General features: G+C 42.6%; 1 protein-coding gene across 3 annotated transcripts; it reads left to right on the forward strand.

Moving 5' to 3' along the window:
* Positions 1 to 14,421: 14,421 nt before the first annotated feature.
* Positions 14,422 to 18,219, forward strand: ZWINT (ZW10 interacting kinetochore protein). 3 transcript variants are annotated; one of them, XM_016220856.2, is made up of 9 exons: positions 14,422 to 14,501; positions 15,289 to 15,379; positions 15,545 to 15,668; positions 15,830 to 15,996; positions 16,145 to 16,201; positions 16,616 to 16,758; positions 16,838 to 17,015; positions 17,106 to 17,187; positions 17,431 to 18,219. In XM_016220856.2, exons 1-8 carry the CDS (start codon positions 14,461 to 14,463, stop codon positions 17,145 to 17,147), a joined length of 843 nt encoding a protein of 280 aa, XP_016076342.2. In that variant the 5' UTR covers positions 14,422 to 14,460; the 3' UTR covers positions 17,148 to 17,187; positions 17,431 to 18,219. The 3 variants fall into 3 exon arrangements, with proteins under 3 accessions (XP_016076342.2, XP_016076343.2, XP_087680543.1); XM_016220857.2 differs by lacking the exon at positions 17,106 to 17,187; XM_087824417.1 differs by lacking the exons at positions 17,106 to 17,187; positions 17,431 to 18,219 and having other exon boundaries at positions 16,838 to 17,051.
* The last annotated feature ends 397 nt before the right edge of the window (positions 18,220 to 18,616 follow it).

Consider the following 18,616-nt stretch of genomic DNA (forward strand, 5'->3'; position numbering starts at 1 on the left):
GGCACTGTATGTGTTGGTTGTGTATTTGGGGGATTGTGGTATGTTGGGGGCGTCGTCCTCCATTCTGTCATCAATCTCATTTCCTCAGACCATGGCCCTCTAGCTAAGTTGACTGAGCTTTCCATGAGACTAGAACGTGGGCGAGACTAAAAGGGAGAAATGAGAAAGTGGTCCTTAATATTTTAGGTACCTGTTCAGGAACTCTTGGCTCCAGGAAACTTCCAGTTGCACATGGATTTGCTGAACTGAAATCCTTAGAGTGAAGAGACCATGGCCACAATCAGTAAAATTTTCCATATATGGTATGTCAATCCATCGTGCAAAATATAGCACTCCAAGTGTTTTACACATGGCCGCAAGGTGAGTGGGGTTTCTTGGCATTCTCTCTCTCTCTCTCTCTCTCCCCCTCCTTCTCTCCTTCCCTCCCTCCCTCCTCTTTCTCTATCTCTCTTTTTATTTGTTTGTTTGTCTCTTAAAATCTATATTGTGCATTAAGGAAACCTATTAGACTTTTCATAAAATCACTGAAAACTGGTATAAGTTCTTTGACATTTCAAAGCCTGTCTAACTATATAACACTCTTTCACCTATAACAGCATCCCACCCACACCCACACCCAAAAAGATATTAAAGTATTTTGTGTAAAAATTTAAAAATGAAAATAACTCAAAAAAACGTACTTCACTCTCATGACATTCAAATAATCAACATTACCATGAGAGTTTCATTTCAAAGGAAGTTCCATCTAAGGAAGCAAAAAGAAATTTACTAAAATGGCTATGTGTTTCCAGGACGCTTCATCTCCAGCTGCAGCTAAGGATAACTTGTTGGATTAATGAACACAGGAACCTTTTATATATTACTGAGATTGACTTTGGGATCTGAAACTCTACGGTGGCAAACCTGGAGGGGTGGGGGGGACTTCCGTGGTACGAAAAAAGGAAACGTGTTCCTCCTATTCATCCCTTGTGAGCAGTCAGTCTGCACACAGACCTTCCAATCTGGTATCTGAAAAACGGATTTGGCTAATTCCAGAGTAAGAGCCTAGTCTCACAACATTATGTTGAACACTCTAGAACAGAAAACAACAACAACAAACAGCATGAGTTAAATTAGAAAGTGTTACGGCCATTAACAAGTAGTTTCTAACACAAACCTATAAGTTGGAAAGATCCCTGCTTGTTCCTTTGCCTAGAAATGCCTGCCTCTTAGTCTAAGTACTCTTGTCACATATCTTGTCTCTCTAACAAATATTTACTGGTGTTTCAGGAATCAGTTTTAGCATCATGCATATTTTGGTACTAAAAATTCTTCTAGCAATTATTTGGACAAAGGACCTGTGGTGTTTAATTTTATGTGTTAGCTTGGAGGGTGTTTTTGGATGAGATTAACATTTTAATCAGAGATCTTTGAGTAAGCAGATGGCTCTCCGTAATTTGGGTGAGCCTCCAATCAGTAGAATGACCAAATAGAACAAAATGATTGGCCTGCTAAACTGTTTTCAACTTGATCAACTTGATCCTCACATTGACTATCCTGAGTCTTCGACTGCTGGCCTTCGGCGCTAGAGCTGTACCATTGGCTCCTTTGAGTTGAGCTTGCCAGCCCACACTGTAGATTTGGGACTTCCCTGCCTCTATTTTGTGACATGAAAACTTGCTAAGAAAATAATAGTAATCATGCTCTCTGTAAACATGGGGAAAATAAATGGAATAAACTGAGGCACCAATTCTCTTTCGCTTTTATATTATTATCAGTAGTCATACAGCACTAGAGTAAAATTTATCTTTTTATGATAGGTTTGGGATAATTTTTCATATTAATTTTGTTATATTTTTCATCATTTTGTTTTTGCTATTTCTGTGAAGTTTTCAAATAACTATGAATTTGTGTTAATTTCAATATGTGTTAATTAAATAAACCATGTAAAAAGCTAACTCTGACACTTATTACTACAGGAATTACTTCTCATATATAATAGGAAATGATATATGTACATGTGCACATACTACTTGGATACATTTAAAACTCAGAAAATTGGGGTCAATTATTAACATTGTTAATATTTAGTTGACATTTTACAAGGTTCTACTGGTAAGGATTCGGTTTGATTCTGAGTAGCAAAGATTTGAAAAATAGTTTCTTCGCCTGGCTGGCGTGGCTCAGCGGTTGAGCATCCACCTGGGATCTAGATCTTGGTTCTGTTCTGGTCGGGGCACATGCCTGGGTTGCAGGCTGGATCCTCAGCTGAGGGTGTGCAGGAGACAGCTGATCAATGACTCTCTCATCAATGATGTTTCTGTCTCTCTCCTTCTTCCTTCCTCTCTCTGAAATCAATTAAAAAAAAATAGTGTCTTAGCCAAAGTAGATATTAATTCTGTAGAAGGAGAGCTGGGGATTTAAGAGTTCAGAGTGGGTATTGTAAGTACAACAGACTATTCTCTCCTGTTCCTTGGGCAAAATTTTCACACAGTCCAAGATGGTTGTTAGAGCTACAGTCATAACATCAACACTCTCAGCAAGAGATAAAAGGGATGGCTCTGCTTCCCTTTTAAGAAAACCTGATGATTATAGAATTTCTATTTATATCTCAATGAGCTGGTCATTGAGTGGGCTGAGAGTTCAAGAGATGCTATGAAATATATCCTGTTAGTGTGGTGGCGACATATTCAGATTTTTAAAAATTGAGTAAAAAGAATAAATAGAACGTGAAGAAAAATCCAATAGTTTCTGCAGCACTGGTAGTTGGGAAAATTCAAAGAAGTACATTCCTTGTAATTATGGCAGAACCCAAATCTAGCAAGAAGTAAAAACCATAATGTATAAATCTACTTTAAAAGTTAAAATACAAATCTTGTAATATGGATTATGAGGGATGGAGGACTTTAAGAAATAAAGGGAAGCCTAATATAAAACAGAAACAGCGGAATTAGACCTTGAATAAATTTCTGTTGAATGACTGAATGAGCAATCCAAGGAATTTTCTCTATCACCACTGAAAGGAAGTGCAGCTCAACATGGCAGAAATCTGTGAAAAGCCACAGAAGTGCAATTCATCTTCATGCTTTGAATCACCATTAGTATAAGAATCATGCAATTCGTCTTCATACCTCGAATCACCCTTAGTATGGGAATCTGGCTCTCAGAACTACCTAAGGCCTCAAAAGAACATCTAGTATAATCCTTTGCCTTTAATCTAATAAAGAATTATGATTCTCATTTTAGACATAAGAGCCAGTTATATTAAGGACTCAGATGGGAACACAGCTAATAAGTTATCACTTGGGATCTAGAGCACTTGTTTTTCCCCCTACTTTATTGCTTATTGAGTGAGTTATTTGTTCTACTTCATTGTGTAGTCAGAGGGTTTAGCCCTACTGGGAGCTTTGAAGAGTTGCTATGTACTGAGTGAACACTTAATGAAAGCCGTATTAATCCCATCGTGTTTGAAGTCTGCCTTCCACCCTTTCTCAAAGGGAATAAAGGTGGTGAATTTTCAACATATCTAAGGGACATGGTTAGCATGAGATTTCCCAAATGCACAAAATCCTTCCTATTCCTACCTAAGATATTATTTCTATTTGATAATGCTTATAATTATAGCATCTCTAGAGACAAGCCCTACAGTTTAACATGTGGGAAAATAATAATTGAAGGTAACCTTGCAAATACACCTCATTAATCTTTATTATATATTTCTGAGAATGGTAGCTATTGGTTTAAATTGCATATGGGGTGAAATTTTGAAGAAAAAAAAAATTAGAGGGGAAGTTAGGACTCAACCTTTTTTCCTTTTGTCTCTGTTCTTCCTTTCAGGGAGAATAGAAGACAATAGGGTGGAGAGAGAAAAAAAGATAACAAAATGACACCCTGATCAGTGTCCATAGTTTTGAAAATGTTCCAAGTTTATTTGTGATGTCTCCAGCGTAGTAAACTCATCACCCAGGTTCCTTTGTGCTGATGACTTTACGTTTTACACATGACCCATGAATCCAGTGTTAATTGAAGGGCCCCTCACTGGTTTTCCCTGAGCTTTGCTTTGATATAATGGGAATAATCTCTTTTGAGCACAAATAATAGAATTGCTTTTACACAAAGGTGAAAATTAGAGGTCCTAAAAATTTATTTGGCGTTGCTTTACTAGTGGACAAACTTTTCAGCAGACAGTTTTACAGCGTCTGGTTCCAGTTCTATAGCAACTCCGTCAGAGATTCAGAATGTATTCCTCATTGCACTTTCGAGGTACCGCCGAAATTTTAAAGAGGAAACACCACCAGAATAGAAGATAAATCAATAGTAATAACCCTATCAGTTGTTAGAGCCTAAGGTTCTGTAAAGGTCATCCAGTCGGTTTCCTTCCTTTTATACTTGAAGGCCTTTCAGCCGGTAGGTGTGCGGCTCATTCAGAATCAGGCAGCTGAGTGAAGATGGAAACGAGACCGTGTCAGCTGCTCGCCCAAACTGGCACAACTTGCAATTGGGAGGAAAAGCCTAACTTGTGAATTCTCCCTTGGGAAGAAAGGAGAGGGGCTGTCTTCGGTCTCGTCGGACTCGGAGCACTGACAGGGAGCTGGCATAGCTTGGGTACCTGAGGGCCGCTGGCAACAGAGGAGCACTGAGCAGATCGTGCAACGCCAGGAAAGCTGGGATATGACGGAGAGAAACCACCACGGGTCTGGAGTAAGCCTAGTCCATGCCTTCCCCTGGGCGAGAGGAAGAGAAGGGTGCAGCGTGAGCCCCAAGCCTGGCCCTTGCGGGCGCTGCTGGGGGACTGGTTGGTCTCCTCCCTGCGGAGCGCTCACGGAACACAGCCGGGGCGCCTGGGAGACGCAGGAAACTCGGCGGCTTGGGGCAGAGCCAGAAGAACGCAGCAGGCCGCCCTAACTGGAAAGTACGCATGCAAGCCCGGAGAAGGTGCCTCCTCAGGAAAGGTTCGAAAGGCCCCCGGGCCTCACCCGCACGAAGCCGGTTCACAGACCGGGAGAGGCGGCTGCTCTTTGCCAATGTGGGGGCTCCAATGCAAAGTTACGCGGCACATGAGGAAACTAGGAAACATGGTCCAATCAAAGGAACCAAATCAACCTCCAGAAACTGACCCTAAACAAAGCAGCACAGCACGGCACTGTTAACTATATGCACAGAATTATAGAGCAGATCTCAGAAGTTTTTTCATCTTTCTTAACTGAAACTTTATACCCATTGAACAACTCCCAATTTCCTCCTCCCTCCAGCCCCTGGCAAATAACCATTTTAGTTTTTGCTTCTAAGATATAAACTACTTTATATATCTCATATAAGGTATCTACAGGTAAACTTTATATGTTTTTTACCACAATTTTTTTAAAAAGGGAATTTAAAAAAGAGATGTTAAAATTTTATCCGGGCTTTGGACAGTTAAGACTGTATAATACTGCAAGGGGGGGCAACCAATCAATGTTTCTCTTTCACATCAATGTTTCTCTCTTCCTTCTTCTCTCTCTAAAAAATCAATTAAAAAAACAAAACAAAACAATAAAACAATGTTATTAGAACTATTTACTGGACACTGCAGAGTGACATGGGAGAAGAGAGAATGAGCTCTTACCTAACATCCAGTGGGTGTCAGGAGCTACAGGAAAGGTGTTCCAGAGCTGAAATCAAGCTAGGGATGAAATGTTAGTGGTACTTTCCAACTAAACATGTAGGTTCAGAGATGAAGCGGTACTTTAGTTGAAAGGAAGAGCGTGTGAGAAAGGTTAGGGCAAAAGGAAGCATGTTTTACTTTGCAGTGGGAGGGTATGGGGTGAGGAAATGACCATGTGAGAAGGGGAGAATAAAGAGAAGAGTTTGTAAGGGCCGTAAGTAGGGTACATATCATGTAGGGACTAGTAAATACTTAGAGTGTTTGGTCTCCCAAGCAGTCCCCTAATAGCTGAGCAGATGCTGTTAGAAAAATGGCCCCTACAGACTTGCTCAATGCAGGCTTTCCACAAACCTTTAATTTGTAAAAAATGCAATATCTGTGAAGTGCAATAAAACAAGATATTTTCATTTTAGAAAGTTCTACTTACATTTGGGAAAAGGGATTATAAAAGGCGGTCATAACTCTAAACTGTGTATTTGTACTTGAAAAGAGCAACCATAATGCCATTTTATTATGAAGCATACTACATACCTAGGTTAGTGCACACTCTGTAACTCTAGATAAATGTGTGCATGCATGTATGTGTATAAAATATATTTATGATATTACCATAACAGTAGTTTAATGATGCACTTTTGTATTTCTCTGCTGTTGACAATTTTATTCTCATTTCCAAGATTTGTATAAAAACTCTTTATATAAGGCTATTAGTGAGTTGGGACCAAAAGAGTAACCAGATGCATCTTCAACATTCCCAGTGACTTGTTACATAAAAAGTTTAGGCGCTAATGGTATATCAACAAGGCAGATGAATCAGGTAAATGAAATATCCATTAGACTGGGAACAAAAGTTCCAGCACAGGCACAGACTGCATTAACAGTTGGAGAGGCATTAGGCATGACACATTTGTTTGTCCTTGATGTTCAAAGATAATAGCCAGTGCATGTTTTCTCTCAATATGTGAACATACTTGGAAAAATAAGTGTGTAACCAGCTACTCACAGGTGATGGCTCCAATGAGCCTTTCCTTTTTGGCAGTTCAATCTTTTTGACTCATGCCCTGCATAAGCCATTGATTGGGGAAATATGCGGGATCCCTTATTGTTTTACACCAGGTCAGTTGACTTCCTGCTGTTTCCCACGACCGCCCAGCTGTGCCAGAGAGTTTGCATGCTGCCTGGGTTACAACCAAAGGTTAACAGCAGGTCACTTTTAAGTAGAGCATCAGTCTTGACTTTCAGAACTGTTTGAAAACCCCAGCACACACGACTGGATGGGATGACAAGTTTTAAGCACAGCTTTTTTTTTTTTTAATCAATGAGAAAGCATAAGTTTATAGAATTTAAATTGATAGCCAGTAATTCCACACTGGCTAGTAACACAAGTCAGGCTGGTGTCATTTCCAGTATATAATGTTATTATTAGAAGAGTCCCCTGACAACAAACAGTACGCATCTTTTCCTTGTTTTCCTTCCTTCACTCTTCCTTTCCTTCTTTCCTTTCCTCTTTCCTTTTATTTGGGCAACCACTCATTTGTTAATTCATTTATTCACTTTTTTTTTTTTTTGCCAAGCATCTAGCATGTTCTAGGACCACTGGTAGTGGCTAAGTATATGAAAATGTAAGTTATAACAACAGCTATAAAAATAATAGCTAAGGATTCAGGAACAAGATGGTATAGGCCCCCTTTTCCCTTTCCCTTCTCTCCAAGTATAAACATATTCCCTGGAAATTACTTAACAGACTAAAAGCTAGATGGAAAGGACCGAATCACTAGGCTTGAGGACAGGTCTATAGAATTTATTTAATGTGAGCGACATAGAGAAAAGACTAACAGAGCCTCAAGTTTCTGTAGAAAAAGTTAAAAACAGAACAAAAGTTCATATTACCAGAATACAGGGTAGCTACGTCATTTTTGTAAATGGAGAAAAGGTTTGAAGACATACTCTTCCAGGTTCTTAATGTTACTATAAAGGTACATAATCAAAACAATGTGGTGCCCTGGAATAACAAATAGATTTCTCTCTGGAATAACAAATAGATCTCTCCCTCTCACTCTCTCTCTCTCTCTCCCTTTTCCTCACTCCAAAATCAATCAATAAATTTTAAAAAATCAGTAATTCTATAGAGAAAACATTGGTGTTAGAATTCTAGAAGAAAATTAAATTAATTTTAAAATATTACTTTTGGCTAGTGTTTATGGTATAAAATATATCAATACATATGCAAATATGTAGAGATAGATGGGGATAGAGACATATATGTATATATGAATATGCATACTTGCTTATATATAATTATTTTTGCTTTGCTTGCAATACAGTAGCCAACTCATGTGGATAAATTTATTTTTTATTAAAACATAGTTAATATACAATATTATATTAGTTTCAGGTTTACAACATACTACTCATCATTAATATACCTAATGAAGTGAAGTATAAATTTCCAGTTATAAAATAAATGACATGGGAATTAATGTACAGAATAAAGAATATAGTCAATAATATCATAATAACCTTGTATGATGACAGATGGTTACTAGATTTAGCACGGTGATCACTTACTTGGGCACATATAATGGTTTTTATATTCATTGGATTTCCTAAAACTCATTTATATGACATTGTCACTGGGCAGAAAAGATCTGGATATACAACTTAAATCTTAAAACAATGCTGGGAGAGCTGGACATACAAAACAAATTTCTATGCAATTGGAAATCAGTTCTCAATGCATGATATGTTGTTTTTAATGGTTTATAAAGTACCAGAGGCAGTTTTTTTTCTATAGACAATTGTGAAAATGTCTTATCTCATTACTTATATTTACTTACTGCTCTATGAACCTGCCCCTGTAATCACTTCATGCAACCCAATAAAACAGTTGATGTTCCATTTGAGTGCTAATGTAAGTACAATTTTCAGAACCATTTCACATGCACTACACAATAAAAGCTTCAATATGAGTGGGGGAAATTGTCTGTTTCTGGAAACATATGCTTTATTTTTATTTTTTTCAACTTGTTCAATGACTGAATAGATGTTTCCATTTTAATAATAAAAATACAATGCCCATATCAATTATATGCTTAAGGGAGTTTGCCTCACTTCCTAGCTGGTTGTGCTATTATTTTCTGCAACAGAGAAAGATGATTGAACAACACAGAATTTCTATATACAACTTATGAGGGTATTAGAGTTTGATGAGCAGCAAACAAGCTCTCTTTAAATTTATAAACACAGCCCGGCCAGGTGTGGCTCAGCGGTTGAGCATCGACCTGGGATCCAGGCGATCGGGGTTCGATTCCCGGTCAGGGCACATGGCCGGGCTGCGGGCTCGATCAATGCTTCTCTCATCATTGATGTTTCTATCTCTCTCTCTCCCTCTCCTTTCCTCTCTCTGAAATCAATAAAGATATATTTAAAAAAAAATTTATAAACACATACAATTTATAAATTTGCAAATTCTTTACTGAAAAGGTGACATTTTTTAAACTATGGAATTTTTTTACCCTGTTGGTTATGTTAAAATTAATCTAAATGTAAACTTTGGTACATAAAGTACAGGATATACTTGTTTAATGTACCTAAAAATGTATCTTAATCATTACTGTCCAACTGAACTTTCTTTCCACAGACAAGTTCTAAAATTTGCATTGTCCAATATGGTAGTCATTAGCAATACATTTCTATTAAACATTAAAATGTGGTTAATGTGACTTAGAAACTAATTGTTTAATTTCATTTAATTTAAATTTTAATTGTCACATGTATTGGACAACACAGAAATAGAGAAAATTTAGAATCATACTTTTTTATATTGACCTATAATAATTAGGTCAGATCTCTGCAAGTCTGCCAACAAGAAGGTTAAACAAAGTTGGCAAATTTATTGTGTGATGTTTAAAGTCAGCATTCAGGTTCAACGTGTGGCATGTCATTTTGATTTGCTATCTATTGTTTGATCCTTTATTGATTTGGTTTCCAGTTCACCCTTATGATATTTATATTGAGATGTAAAGTGAGGTCATTTAATATATTTAGAAATAATTTTATTCAAAAGACAATATTTCCATGGTAATTTGTGATACATACATCAATGGGACCTAAACCCTTAAACATATAAAGATTGATAAAGTCAATCCTTGTTACTCTAATTGAATGTGACTCTTAGAAAGTATTATTTATTTTCTCCATTGTATCATGTATGTAGAATATTCAGAAAGTGTTAAAAGTAGATTTATCAAGCAGCAATGATTCTTACTAGTCAAGCAAGGAGATCATTTATGAAAGAACTTCTCATTAGATTAGAAGTGTGTACATAATACAAGTTGTGATGGAGCTTATTAAAACTTTAGCGAAAAACTAGTGATTTAAGAGTTAGTATGAGTGTATTCTAGTGTATTCTGCCAAAATTCTCCTAAGAACTTTCTGAATTACACATGAGCATGTCTTTGCTTTATGCGTCTATATAATCTCATTATATTTGCTCTACATAATCTGGTTTCTATGTTCTAAAAAGGTTATCAAACATCTCTCAAAATGAACACTAATAATCACCATGTTGCTGAATCCAATAATTTCCATAGCATCTTACTTAACATCTCAGTATGATTCTAGAAGTCTTCTTGTCCTTAGTCTATGGCATATCACACTTGATTGCTTTTGCTCTTATTACTGTAGACTTTTCTCTCTTACTAAAAGCCCATCTTTTCTCCATAAATTCATGACGTCAGAGTTACTCAACTATATTTGTTCCAGCAATCTTTTCTCTTTCACTCTATGTTATCAGTCTAGATGACATCCATTTCCATGGTTTCAATTGCCTATATATTTATATCTTTCAAGTGTATATATCCAATCTGACCTTCTCCCAAGCTCTAAACCCAATTTTCCATGTGTCTTTTTTAAAGGGTGCATTTGGATAGCTGAAAAATCTCTAAATAGTAGATCAACAGAAACAAGTTATTCCCTGTCATTCCCAAACAGGATTCTCTCCCAGGAGTCACTATTTGAATAAATTGAAGCACAGTTCATTCAGTCAGAAACCTAAGTATCATATTTGATACATAGTTTAGCAACTGCAACTTATCCAGATCCACTCAATCATATGGATTATTTCACCTAAATACATTGAGTTATTTCTATCTCTACTGCCACCTCACCAAACAAAATTATATCATCCAAAAATGTTCTCATCTTTCACTCAGACTATTAGAATAATATCATTTCCCAGTCCTTTCACCCAGAATTAAGTTTTAACTTTACTATACTGCAATCTGACTTTCCATGTAATTACCGAGAAAACTTCAATAAGTTTCCATTACCTTCATGATAAAACCAGCATGCTTAAAATGGCCTACTAAGACCTTGCATAAACTGTCCCTTATATAATAAATAATAAATAATTATTGCTTACTAATAGTTATGAGCAAAATTATATCCAAACCCTGTTCTCAATAAGCTTGCTGATTAGAAAAGGAAAAATACAATCAATCGAATAATTTTACAATCAAATTTAAATTGGAACTATGACCAGTATTAAAAGGGCCATAGAGCTTTGTGAACCTGTGATAAAGGGATTTGATCTAGGCATAAAAATGAAGGAAGTCCGGATCAATGTCTAAAATGTTTGAGCAAAAATCTAAAGAAAGATTAAGAAATCACTAGGCGAGGGGGAGGAAAGAGGAAAACATCGATTGGTTGCCTCCCACACTTTCCCCGACCCAGCCAGGAATCGAATCCCCGACCCTTCGGTGTGGATGCCAAAGTCCTAACCACTGAGAACAGGAGCCAGGGCGGTTAACCTTCATTTTTGGAAGGGATGTTTCCTGAATATGAAAATCAAGGGTGACTTTTTAAATTCTAATAGTATTTTAAGGATGTTGCTCCACTGTCCTGTTTCTTATATTGTTTCCCACAGGAAATTACTGTAATCCTTACCTTATTTTTGTTCTCTGCATGTGACATGTCAATAGTTTTGAGCCATGTATGCTTTGCTATAGTTTTCTTCATGTTTCTTGTGCTTGGGATTAGTAGATCTTCTTAGTATGTGAATTTAAAATTTTCATAGATTCCAATCTTTGGTGACTACTACTTTTTTTTGGTTCTCTCCCCTTGCCTCTCCTTCAGGGACCCCATTTACAAGTACATTAGGCTGGTAGAAGTTGTCCCAGAGCTCACTGCTGCTTTGTTCTTTTTAATTTTTGGTGCCTCGTGTTAGTTTCTAAGGCTGTCTTTAATTTCATTTATCTTTTATTATACAATGTTTAATCTGCTATTAATACCATCTCATTTCATCTATTACATTGTAATTTTCATCTCTACAGTTTAAGTCTTTATTATATGTCTCATAACTCTGATGAAGTTTTTTAAGAGCTTTGCTGAGACCCATTTAAAGTGTAAACTGAATGGCTCTTTGTATAGAATTGTGCAACCTTCCCATAATCTTAGAACATTTTCATTCCCACATCAAATGAAACTCCACTTCTAATTGCAGTCCCTTCCCAAGTCTCCCCACAACCCTGTCAGCCCCCAGCTTTGGACAACCACGACTTTTGTTTCTCCAGATTTGCTTAATCCAGACATTTCATATAAATGGGATCATACAATATGTGCTCTTTTGTAACTGGTTTCTTTTACTTAGTATAATGTTTTTAAGATTCACCCATGTTTTAACATATATCAGTAACTCATTCTCTTTTATTGATGAAAAATACTCTATTGAATGGACATAGATTTCGTTTTATCATTCACCAGTTGATGGGTATTTATTTGGGTTGTTTCTACTTTTTGGCCCTCAAAAAAAAAAAAAAAAAATGCTGCCACGGACGTGTGTGTCCAAGTGTTTGTGTGCACATTTTCATTTCTCTTGGATATATACCTAGGAGTGGAACTGTGGCTCATATGGCAACTCTGTTTAACATTTTGAGAAACTGTTAAATTGTTTCCCCAAAGCAGATGCACCATTTTGCACGCCCACCAGCAACATGAGCATCCCAATTTCTCCACACTTTATTCTTTTTTTCCCCCAGAATCAACACACAGCATTTATTTATTTTTTAAAATTTATTTTGTTAATCCTCACCTGTTGCTTTTTAGAGAGAGTGGGAGAGATGGAGAGAGAGAGAAATATTAATGTGAGACACATCGATTGGCTGCGCCGAGCCCACCGGCGGGGGATGGAATCTGCAACCTGCAACCTGCAACCGAGGTACCTGCCCTAGACCCAGAATCGAACCGGGACCCTTCCTGTGCAGGCCAGCGCTCTAACCACTGAGCAACATCAGCCAGGGCAACAACCGGCATTTATTAATACAAAAAACATTTTATCTGCCTACCATGAAAAAAATTGCTACGGACCATGTTCTTACAGTTTTAGGAAGCGGAGTCTCTGCACTGGATACTGTTTGCTGCCCTGCACCCCAGCTCAGCTTCTCCATCTGCACCTTGCTGGGGGGGCTGACCTTGCAAATGCATCCGCTGGCTCCTCTGTCCCCCAGCATTCAGTGCACCTTCATTCTTTTTAGTTCAGCTCTGCTTATCTTTTCGAACATATGAAACAGTTACGAAAGTGTTTCAAGGTCCTTGCCTGTTCATTCTAACAGCTATTTCTGTGCTGATCTGGAACAGATTTTTCTCATTATAGGTTCTCTTTTCTTCCTTTTTTGCCAGTTCGGTAACTTTTCATTGGGTGTCAGGCATCGTAAACTGTACCTTGTTTGATGGACATTTTTGCATTTCTACAAATATTATTGAACTTCGGCCCGTCGTATATTTAAGTGACTTGTTAAGAGTCTGATCCACTTGAGTCCCGCTGTCAAGTCGTGTTAGGTGCCCGAGCAGCGACTGGCTCGGGGCTAATTATTCGCGACCTGTCCGTATGGACTGAGCTTCCCAGCCTGGCCGGTGGATGCGGTCACCCTGCCCGACCCTAAGTGATCCCCAGGAATATTTTAAATCCTTTTCGGGCAGTGTCCTCAGACACAGGGTGTTCAGCTCTCGGCCGAACACTTGAGAAAACTCTGCAGAAGTGAGTTCTGTCCTGGAGCAGCGCCCCCCTTTCTCCTGAGCGCTGCTGAGCACGCGACCTGCCGGGCTCCTCGGGTTCCAGCGCAGCCGCGACGGGCACCCCTCCGCCCTGCGCCGCCCGGGTCCGCCCTGCGCCGCCCGGGTCCGCCCTGCGCCGCCCGGGTCCGCCCTGCGCCGCCCGGGTCCGCCCTGCGCCGCCCGGGTCCGCCCTGCGCCGCCCGGGTCCGCCCTGCGCCGCCCGGGTCCGCCCTGCGCCGCCCGGGTCCGCCCTCCGCCGCCCGGGTCCGCCCTGCGCCGCCCGGGTCCGCCCTGCGCCGCGTCCCGGAAAGCCTTTCTGCGCGGTCTCCTTTGTCCCGCGTCTCCGGGAGCGCTGCTCTTCCTTACCGATGCCAGAGTGCCTTGGAAGACAGACCCAGTGTTCTCTTTCTACCGCCGATTTTTTAAAAAATAAAATTAATGCTGTGAGTTTCCCCTAAAGGCTAGAATTCCGCGCGAAGCTCCGCCCTCCCGCACAGGAGTACCTCTAAGCTAACGCTCCGCCTCCAGGCCCAGCACCGCCTCCAGGCGAGCGCGCAAGCGCGGGACTCCCGGGCGCCGGCCTGGACCAGCTATAACTGCGCCTGCGCTAAACAGCGCGCCGCGCCTAAGCGCGAATTCGCGCCCGCCAATCAGAGCGCACGATGGTCCTCGCTTCCCGCCCACTAACCGGCCAACCAATCGGCTGCCCCGGCGCGCGGTCAGCGGCGGATCCAAAGAGGAAAGACGGCTTAGGGGCGAGTGAGCTGGGAAGCGGCGCCGGGAGGATGGAGGCGGCGGCGACCGCGGCGGAGGCTGCAGCGCGAGAGTAAGTGTCTGCCGCCAGGCTCCGGGGGGGCGGGCCGGCGTGGGTCCCCCGGGCCCCCGAGTGCAGGTGACAGTTCCCTGGACCCCTTACGGCTGTGGGAGTGACCCTGGCCCCGGCCCCGGTCCTAGGGTGAGATGCCTCGTCTCTCCGCGGTTACGGCCGAGGGCGGACTGGACGCCCCGCGCTCCCCGCGCTTGCACACCTCCGGGGGCGTCCCTCCGCCCGTCGCGTCTTCGCGGGGTGCACCACCCCCACCTCCAGGAGACGTCCTGGAAGGGCCGCTTCATCCGTGTCCGCCCCGCCCCAAGCACCCTCCGGGCGGGTCACTTTATCTCGGTCCTGCCGCCCGGTGGGCCGCTCCAGGCCCTAACAAGGAGGATCGGAGAGCCTGGACCCAGGCCTCCAGCGCCCCGTCCTGAGCCCCTCCCCCCCGTTCCGAGATTCTGCCCCAAGGCCAGCGCTCTGCCTGGAGGCGACCCCACTGCCCATCCGTTTTGCCCTTTTTTCCTTCCCGTGTACATTTCCCTTGACGCTCCAGGGAAACACTCCACCCCACGCTGCTTACCCCCCTGGCCCTGCTTATGTTCCCTCGTGGCGCTCACTACCTCCGTATGCCCCCCACACGCATGCCCTTCCCGGTCCCAGGTGGGCCTTCAGGTCTGCGTGTAGATAGCGGTCAGACAAGACTCTCAGCACTGACATGTAGTAGGTATGTGCATGTGCACACAAGTTCTCCAGAGCTAGCACCCCAGGAGTCTGCAGTTTCCCGTTTCCTTGTCCCCTGCAGGGCCCTGGACAAGCTGACGGGCATCCTGGAGCCCACGGGCCTGCAGGAGGAGGCTGAGCTGCCCGGGCAGATCCTGGCCGAGTTTGTGACGGTATGTTCAACGTGGGAGTCAGTTTTTCATAAGCCAGGGACTCTCCTGGGTCCTTCAGTTGAGATACTGGGCGGCACTGATGGTGAGCAGACTGGAAGGCAGCCTTGTTGGCCTCCAGTACAAGGAGGTAAGGATGTTCCCTGCCTCTCCCCTCCCTCTGAACAGGATTCCCGGAAGAAAGACAAGCTGCTCTGCAGCCAGCTTCAGGTAGTAGACTTCCTGCAGAACTTTTTGGCACAGGAGGACATTGTCCAGGGCCTGGACCCCTTGGCTTCTGAAGATACGAGCCGTGAGTAGTCAGGGGGTTGGGATAGGGACTGCCCTGAGTGGGGAAGGAGGGGAAGTGTTAGGTAGGTCAGCAATATAGCTGGTGGGAAAGACTGAGGCCCCAATATTTCAGGCTAGCAGGCCAGCCTTTACTCAAGTCCTCATTCTGGTGGCTCATCTCAGGACAGAAGGCAATTGCAGCCAAGGAGCAATGGAAAGAGCTGAAGGCTACCTACCAAGAACACGTGGAGGCCATCACAAGGGCCCTGACCCACACCCTGCCCAAGATGGAGGAGGCCCAAAGGAAGCAGGCACAGCTCCAGGAAGCCCTTGATCAGCTCCAGGCCAAGGTGCACCCAGGGTGAGGGGAGGGAAGGACATTCAGAGAGGTAGAGGGAAAAGGTGAGCATGCTATGTTGGACTTAGTGGCCACATCCCAAAATGCAACCAGAAAAATAGACCTCCTCACCTTGTCCCCCCTCTTTTGTTTACCTGCAGAAGCAAGTGGCCATGGAGAAACTCAGAGCAGCCCAGAAGCAGTGGCAGCTGCAACAGGTGGGTCCACGCCCCTAGGAAAGTATCCCCTTCTAGCACCATGCTATTGCATACACTAAGCCCAGGGCCTGGGGAAGCTTCACCTCCTTTCTTTCTGTGAGGTGTTACAGGATGTAGAGGTACCAACATGGACTTGAACCTTAGCATCACTGCTTACAGCTATGACCTTGGGCAGTCACCTAACTTTCTGCACCTCTTTCATCTGTGAAATGGAAGCAATATTAGCATCTACCTGAAAAAAGTTGTTAAAATGATTAAACAGTTAATACAACAAGCGCTTAAAATGTGTCTGGCACATAGCAAACTAAGTAAATGTTATCATCACCTTTGTGCCTTCTAGACTGAAAGGGTTAGGGGAACGGCTGTAAGACCTCAGCCTCTCATGAGCCATGTCTGCATTCTCACTCCTGGCAGGAGAAGCGACTCCAGCATTTGGCAGAAGTTTCTGCAGAGGTGAGGCAGCGCCTGATAGGAACTCAGCAGGAGCTTGAGCAGCTGTATCAGGAACTTGGAACTCTGAAGCAGCAAGCAGGACAGGAGCGGGACAAGCTGCAGAGGTAAGACTGGGTGCATGGGCTGCAGGCCCAGGATGGTCCAGCTGATGTTCCTGCCTTCACACTCACCTCTTTTTTTCAGGCACCAGACCTTCCTCCAACTGCTGAACACCTTACAGGGTAAGCTGCAATTCCCTGAGACAGAGGCAGAGCTACCACACCATTCGGATCTTCTTAAGGATAATCCCCAGCAGCTGACCCAGCCCCAGGAGCAGACCACTGGGGATACCATAGGAAGACATGAGGGTGTGTCCTCCAAGGTGTGTGAGAGATGGGACAGATGGGCAGGGAGGTAGAGGGAGAATCTGGGAGATGAGCCTTACCCACTGGTCATACCATGTCTCCTCAAGGCTGATGGCCTACTAGCTACTGCAATTGCAAGCTTGTCGTGACTTCCTGGGGGACAGCAACATGGGAAAGATCCTAGGTTAGGTAAGGCTCCAACCCAGGGCCTTGTGTTTCTAGACCTTGGGATTGGAAGGAGGGCACTGGTTGGCCTGTCTGTATGAGCTCGGCTGTTCATGGTGTTGGTGTTGTGGAAAGTGGGGCGGAGCAAGGAGTTTGTCTTAAGGTTGAGGGTTAGCGCCCCCCCACCCCCCATGCCCAACCTACCCTGCTCTAACCCCGCTTACTTGCTTACTTTTCCCCAACTCCCTTGCCCCGCCCTTGTTGCAGGTGAATTGTGAACTCCTGAGTACATCCTGATTTCTGACCAAGACCCAGCTGGGGGCAGGCTCTGGATTCTATTGATTAAAAGCCCTGGAGCTCTCTCAGTTGCCTGTTTGTCTATTTATCGTCATATGTTGGTGGGAAGAGCCACATTCAAAGGCCAACAACATGACAAGTGCTAGGACTGGTGTGAATTTAGAGGGTACAGATGGGTAGGGGGCCCTGGCCTGGGGTCTCAGGAGTTGTTTACCCAAATCAATGTGATGCAAACATGCTGAGATTAATTTGGGGAGGAGAATGCTTTATGCAGGTGGTTAGATATGGGAAGATCATTTTAATCACTGGTCTGAATGTTTATTGAAGCCCTGCTATGAGCCAGCCCTCTTGCTGTGAACTGGCACTACCAGTCCCTGGCCCTGTGGGACATAATGAGCATGAACAAATAACAGATCAATAAGATGATTTCAGAGTGTGGTAAAACAGGGCAGCAAGCTAAAACAGGAACGTGGTAAAGAGCAGTACTGAGAGAATATAAAGTAGAATATATATATATCTATATATCTATCTGTACTGGCCTGTGACTGTGAGTTAGCATTTCCATTTGTGTGTGTGTTTCTGTATCTGGGGTTTTTTGTTGTTTTCCAATTACAGTTTACATTCAATACTATTCTGTATTAGTTTTGTCTGTACAGCGTAGTGGCTAGGCAATCTTGTACTTTACAGAGTGTTCCTGCCTGATATTTCAAGTATCTGTCTGAACCCATACATAGTTATTACAGTATTATTGTATTTGTTGCTTTCAGTCTCCATTCCTCTGTGGATCTGTCACTGGGTGTGTGGGCATTGGGGTCACTGCTGTGTTTGAGAGATTGCATCCCTGGTTGGGGATGTGGGAACTGCTATCTAAGAGAGAAAGCTGGTGGAAAACTCATTCTCCATTTGTGTGAGAAAGACTTACATGCTTTTGAGGAAGAGACACAGGGACCCTTTGTTTTTGGTGAGAGAGTTTTAAGAAATGTTGGTCCTTCTTCTATCTCAGATGGGGATGCCCCCTCTCAGGTGGCGATTGTGATCCCTGCCATGCTGATGGTTTGCTCTGCTTTTGTGAGGTGTCCCTAGTTTCTCCCTCATATTGTTTTAAATGTGCTGGCCCTGTTTTTTTATGTATGGAATAGGGGAGATAATCAGAGGT

This window comes from Miniopterus natalensis, chromosome 14 (genome assembly GCF_054644295.1).
Source record: "Miniopterus natalensis isolate mMinNat1 chromosome 14, mMinNat1.hap1, whole genome shotgun sequence".
Classification (NCBI taxonomy): Eukaryota; Metazoa; Chordata; class Mammalia; order Chiroptera; family Miniopteridae; genus Miniopterus; species Miniopterus natalensis.